This window comes from Hippocampus comes, unplaced genomic scaffold, assembly GCF_001891065.2.
Source record: "Hippocampus comes isolate QL1 unplaced genomic scaffold, H_comes_QL1_v1.1 scaffold156, whole genome shotgun sequence".
NCBI lineage: Eukaryota > Metazoa > Chordata > Actinopteri > Syngnathiformes > Syngnathidae > Hippocampus > Hippocampus comes.
Genome location: NW_017805744.1, coordinates 4869097 through 4876850, shown reverse-complemented (window position 1 = coordinate 4876850; position 7754 = coordinate 4869097). Strand labels below are relative to the sequence as shown.

At 41.8% G+C, this 7754-nt stretch overlaps 1 protein-coding gene across 1 annotated transcript in view; it reads left to right on the top strand.

Annotated features, from left to right (window-relative positions):
- The first annotated feature begins 222 nt into the window (after positions 1–222).
- The window catches only part of aff2 (AF4/FMR2 family, member 2), a 137814-nt gene continuing 130282 nt past the window's right edge, over positions 223–7754 (top strand). The window contains exon 1 of the mRNA XM_019884114.1: positions 223–456. Coding sequence (XP_019739673.1) covers positions 404–456 — 53 coding nt within the window. The 5' untranslated portion in view covers positions 223–403. The remainder of the gene's footprint in view (positions 457–7754) is intronic.

Below are 7754 nucleotides of genomic sequence, written 5' to 3'. Positions count from 1 at the left end.
AGTGCAGCCAGATGAAGGTAAAACAATTTAACTGTATTTTATTAAATCTGACACGCGCTTTTGTTCACCACAGACACGAATCTTCATAAAGAAAACGTTTTTCTTTTTTTTTTCCTCCCCTTTTTTTGTTTTTGCAGTTTGTGCCTGTCTTGTGTGCAGTCTTATTCAGCGGGCACGCGCGCGCGCCCCCCTCTCCCTCTTCTGCTTTGCTGTCAGCTTGCCTCGACCACGTAGCAGATTCCTGGCAGAGGCAGCCGCTTGTGTCTACTCTCCTTCTCACTCCCTCTCTCTCTGTCTGTGTCACGCACGCACACGCACAGTGCGTGTGTCACTTGCCCATGTAGAACCACGTAGCACAAGGTTTGGATTCTGAACAGCCTCACAAAGCCAGTCGGAGCCTGTCATGGATCTCTTTGAACTGGACTTTTTCCGAGACTGGGAGCTTGAACAACCATGGTGAGTTCATGTAGTCTCTTTTATTGTCTGCTCTTTTTTTTTCTTAATTAAACGTGGACACGAAAGTGCCCCAATGTAAGACTTGCAATGTGTTTTGTTTTTACGAGTGATGGAGATGAAGCCAAAAGTGGGTCCCGCTTAGCTTCTCTTCCTTTGTGTCACCGATGTTTGGCTGACACAAATGCATGCGTGCAACACCGGCTTTTGGAGTCCTATTGTGCAATGATGGAATGTTGGATTGCGAGACATATAGTGGTCAGCAGAGCCACATAGTAAGAACACAGTCACGTGCACGCAGTGTTAACAGGTAGCAGGAAGTTCCACAGTGTACGCTTGCTTGTGGCATCAAGCTGTTGCCAGAGTTGAAAGTGCGTCTGGGTGAACAAACGTGGAAACGAGTCAACTTGCAACGGAAGGATGAATGGGCATCATTTGATGTGTGAGCATGCTGCACCCTTGAGCTCCACCGAGTTGTACGGTGGGGTTGGAAACCATCCATTATGTTAAAAGAGAAGTAATTGCATCTGTGATACAAAGATTCCAGAAATAGCAGCATTTCAATATTTGCACTGTGAGGATGTACACTGTATTCACACTCACTTCGACACAACATAAATTCACAGGATGTGTGTATGTATGCATAGCTATTAAATAGCTATGAAATTGCATGATTTGATATGCAGGTGCACCAAATGTGACTGGTGTATGTGTTTCTTTGTAATACTTAGCCATTGTTCCAAGAGTGTTTGAGGAAAGAAAACATTTGATTTTATCAATAAACAAGCAATATGGATTTCCTACTTTTTTTTCAGAGATTTTGTTTGAGTTAATGAATAGATAATGTTGACATGCACAGTGGCTGACACCATCCTTTTTGTAGACTCTAGAACACGTGATTTAGTGTGGTCAAAACGTGTACAGGAGTCTGTTAGTAGTATAGTAGTAGCCTGTTCTAGTTAAATTATTGCTTGACACAAAAAAATAACAAAGAGCACTTTATCATAGCAAAACCAACTGTGATAGGCAGTGATTTAAGTGTATGCATACTCAACTGCAAGAAGTGAAATGAGTCCCCGCATAAAACAAAGCGGATCACTCCGCTGGATTTGTATGTTATCCGAATGCCTCTGAAAATGTGTTCATGAATATTTCCAAGTTGCGAAAGAAGAAACTGATTTTTTTTTGCAAGTTCAAACATTGGTGTGATGTTATTTGGATATAGTTGAAGGAGCGCCCTATTCAAGGGCTTGCACATCATTTTCACTTGTGGCAAATCACTTTTAGTTTCAGCTGTGTGCACAGGACCGGTGAAAGAAATGAGAAACAATTAACAATGGCATATAGAATGAGCCAAGTACTGGCGCGGCTGTCGATTTTGAGACCGCATTTCATTTCATGGTCATTTTGTGGGTTTGTCAAGACCTCAGTAGAAGGAGCATCATCGTATTTTGTATCACCACATCTCCAGGTCAACCTTGTGTTACAGCGGCGCCACAATAACTTGGCAACAGTGCTGCTGTTTTGGCTGTGTGTTCTTTTGCTGGAAAATCTAAGCGGGGTAAAATGACGCACGCATACTCACAGTGCTGTCCCTCAGCAGCCACCATGGAAGGCCCTGGAGCAAGGTACTTAACCCCCCACTGCTGGAGCGGAGCAGCTCAGGGCTGAACAACAAGCTCAGGGTGTCTACACGTTGCCCTCGCTCTGCCACCAGTCCATCACACAGCGGCTGACAGCTGCTCCTGATGGGAAACGGGGCTGGCACAGACAACGGCTTTATTCCTGGAAAGAGAATATGGAAATGTGCACAAATGAGCGGTCTGAATAATGAATCCTGCTCGGGTGTTAACGTGTGGGTTAAAGTGTGTCAGTCACAAGTGCGTGATTGCTTGTGCACTGTGTGACATGACAGCATGGACAGATCATAGTCATGAGTCACAGTTTGTACATGGTACTCCATTGAAATGTCCTCGCTGGAGCCTGAGAAGCTATAGGAGAGCAGAAAATGGTGTGTGTATATATATCATAATTAATACATAATAAAAGAGAAATTTGTAAGATCTCATACTACTACTACTAAAAAAAAAAAAAAAAAAAAAAATTATTCATAGCATGTAACTGCAGAATGATCTAAATATGAAATTTAGTAATGGTTTAAGGCCATCAGAAGCAGGTGCTGTATACAGTGTGTTTTAGCTTTTGTGATAATTGGTTCCAGTCAGTGAAGGCTGCATGCCGGAATGAGAGGTAGCAAAATGGGGTGTGGGTTTTAAAGCACAGCTAGTGAGGGAATCGCACGATTTAATGAGAGTCTGTATTGGATGTATACCACAAATTCTCCCTTTAGAGAGATAACTTGAATTGCACTCAGCAGAGCACAGATATCCATGAAGGGTGAACAATCCTATAACATGTTTGTGTGACTTGTTCGCTGTATCTCATATTGTGACAAGCGCAAGGGTTCCACTCTAGTCTTAAAGGTGGCTTCTACATATACTGTAGATGGGTGCTTTATCCACGTAAATATTATTTTTCAATACGGCCCCATCTGCTGAACATGGTTGCCTTAATGCCAAGTGGACCGAAACCTAGAAAGTTAGAAGTGGTAGTTTACACTGAAATAGAGCTACATTGCATTATACCAATACAAGGGTGTCATGACATACACGTTGAAACCGTTTCATGACCACGCTTGTCACTCAAATTATGTGTATCATTAATTAGCATTACCTGCTGAAATTAATGGAAATGTTATTAATATCCCCCCCACCCCCTAAAAACCTCCCACCACACTTCTCAAGTCATTGCTCACAGGTCAGTGCCAACAAAAAAAAAATCCAACCGACATCTGGTTGAGTCACCCTTGTAATTTGTTTACGTTTTTTTTTATAGTGAATGTAACGTGACTGATACTAGTCTGGTGGACTTCATGGGTGAGTGTTTAAACTGCATCTCACCTTTTTATATTAAAACCAGACAATTAAGTGCAACTCCCTTTCACAGGAGCATAACAAATACAAGAACATTACACGTCTGTTTGCATCAAAACATTCACTGCCTCAATCATTCGACATTGAAACACATTTGTCCCTAATCTGTTGCTTGCTGAATTATAAAAACAATCAGATAAACAATTTTATTAAAGTACAAATACAATTACGTTAAGAAGTGTTTTACGAACAAGTAGAAACAGCATGCACAATCACTTGACTTGGCTCCACCGTTTTGAATCATTGAAGACAATTTTCAGTCATGCGGCTACAGAGAGAAAATAATTGGATCATATTTGATGCTCGGCTGCTGTGTTAGGCAGCCTCCTGAGACGGGATGGTAAGAGTTAAAAAGCTAATAAACGCAGTGATAAGGATATGTACATGAACACATCAGAGCCATAGGCAGAGCATGGTTGATCAAAACCCAGCGCAACGAGAACGCTAGCAGTTCTTTGATTGACTGTGGTCACGATGGTTTTCTTACCTGAAGCGTTTGAACCCGTCATTATGAGAGCACCCTGATTTCATGTTTTCATCGATACAATGAGCTTATTGCCACTCTGTGAGGCTGAAGATGGGAGCATAGGTTCAATATACAATGAAAAAAAAAAAGCTTCTCCACATGATGTGTTCATTCTGCAGTTATTTTTCTTATTTTACTGAACACCCCCCCGCGAGGGTCGCGGAGGGTGCTGGAGCCTATCCCAGCTGTCTGCGGGCAGTAGGTGGGGTACGCCCTGAACTGGTTGCCAGCCAATCGCAGGGCACGCATTAGACAATTGTCTGTACTCACAATCACACCTTGGGACAATTTAGAGTGTTCAATCAGCCTGCTATGCATGTTTTTGGAACGTGGAGTACCCAAAGAAAACCCACGCAGGCACGTGGGAGAACATGCAAACTCCGCACTGGAAGTCCATAGCCAGAATCGAACCCTGCACCTCTCTGCACTGTGAGCTGGACTTGTTAACCAGTTGACCACCGTGCCGCCTAGGGGACAGTAATTGATAGACTGAATTGGATTGCTCCTTTTCTTTCTCTGTTGCCTACAAGGCATGAGTGACAGAGCATGACATTCCCACAGTAATTCACATCACCTGCTAATGTGGTATGCGCCAGGAAATAATGCATGCATGTAATCTACTGTAATTTACCTCGAATTGATTACAAACACACTCTTAACTGTTTACGCTCTTGACACATTCGAAATGTACGAAGTTAAAGAAACATTTCCCAGAGGTGCAGTTCCTTCATTAATGATGCTCAAACGATGGAACACAGAGAAATACAAATAATTCTCCGCAGACTGCGACAGCCGGGGCAGAATGGAAGGAGAAGCCGGCACAGTGAGCCGCATGATTAAGTGTTTCACAAAAACATGTTTGTGTACTTGTCTACGGTCTGAGAAACTAGCTACATATGGAGCCTTATCAACCAGGACAAAATGTTTTGACTGTGTCATATTTACAGGTGAGTCGATGAGTCTGGATTTTCACCACAATGTTGAACAAATATCAAGACTTGAAATAACTTTTTTTTTTTTGAAAGGAGATAATAAATTACTTCATTTTTGGAGCACCTTTCTAAATTTGAGGAGCATTTTTATGCAGGTTAATCCCAAGTACCTGAAGCAAGGGTTTTATTAAACTATGAAGAAATGACGGGTGAGTCAACTCTATTTTACTGACGACAGTTCTGTTAGTAACGAACGACCATTTTTTGTTATTGTTATTTTACCTCACCAAAACTTTTTATTTGTAAAAGTCACATTGTGCATAGCAGCAAACTATATTTAATTGCCCAGAAATAATTTCAGTGGGGCACTTTCAAACACAAGTGTACATTTTTTTAGTGTAATTAAACTCAGCCTTTCGTGTATGAAAACCTAAGGCATGAAACACATTGTAATAATTAAAAAAAAGCCTTTGCGCAACTTGAATTGAGCAGCTGGCATTTTGGCATGTGACATAATACACTTGGTTCATGCCTGTGAGTTTCTGAGCTTAGACCAGCTGACTAGGAAGAAGACAAATATTCTTTATAGTATTCTTGATCATAGTTCTACTTAATATGAAGACACTTCAAGAGGAAACAAATATTTTCTTCATTTGACATTCATTTGGAGATTTCACCAAAGCCCTCATCTGTTTGGGTACATGACCCATTTAACTCCTAAATCCTCGCTGACCACCTTTGTGTGTTTCATCCATGCCCTCAAAACGTAGCCACTTACAGGACTGCACTGGCCATATGTCATTCGGCGCCTTGAGCTTGCACTGAGCAGAATCTACAAGCACCCTGTGTGATGCTTTTCATCACTGAGATGGGAGTATAAAAACAGTCGAAATGGTAAACTCTATTAAATGTTGATTGAGGTTCTCCTCAATTACAGTAAACGTGTTTAGGTGATTTAATCATGATGAGATGGATTGAAGGATTTGGAAGGACTTTAGCTCAGGAAATAGGAACATTTTGTCAAATTCACACTTTTTAACAGACTCAAAATCTTTACAGACATTCTCAGGTAACAGTGAGAATGTCATGGGTTTTTGTGTTCTCTAATGCCGTCAGAAGGGTGCCGGTGACGGTTAAGAGAAAAAAAAAAACGGACTTTGACTGCCAACCTACACATCATTAAGTAGAGAAAAAAAATAAACGGTGCACATGTCTCGAAGGCTACTCAGTTACAAAGTTGACCCCAATAATAAAAGAAGAAAAACTGAATGTACGATCAAGGCTAACTGAAAAACACAACTCTGTACACTTAATGAAGGTGAACGAGGGCACCAGTTTGACCACGAAACAGATGAATGCAATCTGTTCTCTTCTTATTTCCGATGAAAAATCAAATTGCACCGCCCAGTCAATCAGCGGGTGACCGGAATCATGGAACAAATGGTGCTCAGAACAGAAGTTCCACTGTGCGTCCATTATTGCAGGTGAGCACTTAGGATCGCTTCGGATCATATTTCACACACTGATTTACATATGGACCTTCTTCAATATTCAATATTTTGATCACGATCCAAAGCAATGATTGGAAATTGAGCTCCTTCTTACTGAACTAATGCTCTTTACCCATAGCCGCATGCGCCTTTGAACACTTTTGATGTGGTTGCGGAGTCAGGGGTAGTCGAAAATGAAATGGACTGCACTGTTCAATATTTAAAGGAGATTAATACAGACACTCCGAAGTAAAAAAACCCACACTGAGCCGAGAACCATTTTTCCTCCGCATTTTTCCTTTTGTTTTTTTTCCAAATGAGTTGTTCTTTGTGGAAATCACACGCATGGTAAGACGTTTGATGATTTGATGCGCGCTTTGTGCGTGGCAGTGGATTTTCCTTCCAAAGGAAAAAAAAAACCCAAGACACTCTCCTCCACGTTTGGTAAATGTGACTGAATCCAACAGCGGAGGTCCCCTCCCGCTCATCGTTCTCCTTCTTTAAACTCTTCTTGGTTGATCTTGCTCCCCTCCTCTCATCTCACTCCTTGTCTGGTTGTCTTGCAAAAGGATCTGAAAGCTTTGTATGATTGTGAGAGGACTTCCCTTTCTACGCAACCTACTCCTGACATCATGTATCGGACTAATTGTAGCAGTGGAATCGGGGAGGTGGCGGAGGATGTTAATTGATGCTGATTGTGACAGGCTGTACAAATGGAGTAGGTAATTAGAGAATTGATGTCATATCAGCTCACGATGAATTCCCAGCTGGGGCATTTTCCGGCCTAAAAATGCACATCTGAATGAAAACACCCTGATTACTGTTGCTATTATTATTGCTTGATTGAATTATTTGCCTTATCTTTTGCACATTTATTAGTGACTGTCGAAAAGCATATTCTGCTGTCTCCAGCCCTCAAAGTAAAGAGATAAGCTTAGAACACTTTGACATACAGTCCATTTCGAATGCATGTATTCAGTGTTCAGTCTCACATTCCTACATTCAATCTGCCTTTCAACGCTCCCGAGCTCTCAATCAGCACAGTCACGCGTGCGAGCTTCAAATCATTCATCACATTGAAATCTGCACCCCCGCTCCATGATCAGTCTCCGTTTGCCAAAACAGCTCCACTTGGTGCTACTTCACACTAACATCATCAGCGACTCAGAGGCTGTGAAAAGAAGCTGTGTCTCATCCCGGAGCTGCCAAGACTTCCCAGACAACACTGAAGGAAGGTTCTTTCTAGAAGAGAAAAAAAATTGTGTGTGTGTGTGAGCGCACGCACACACACACACACACACACACACACACACACACACACACACACACACACACACACACACACACACACACACACACA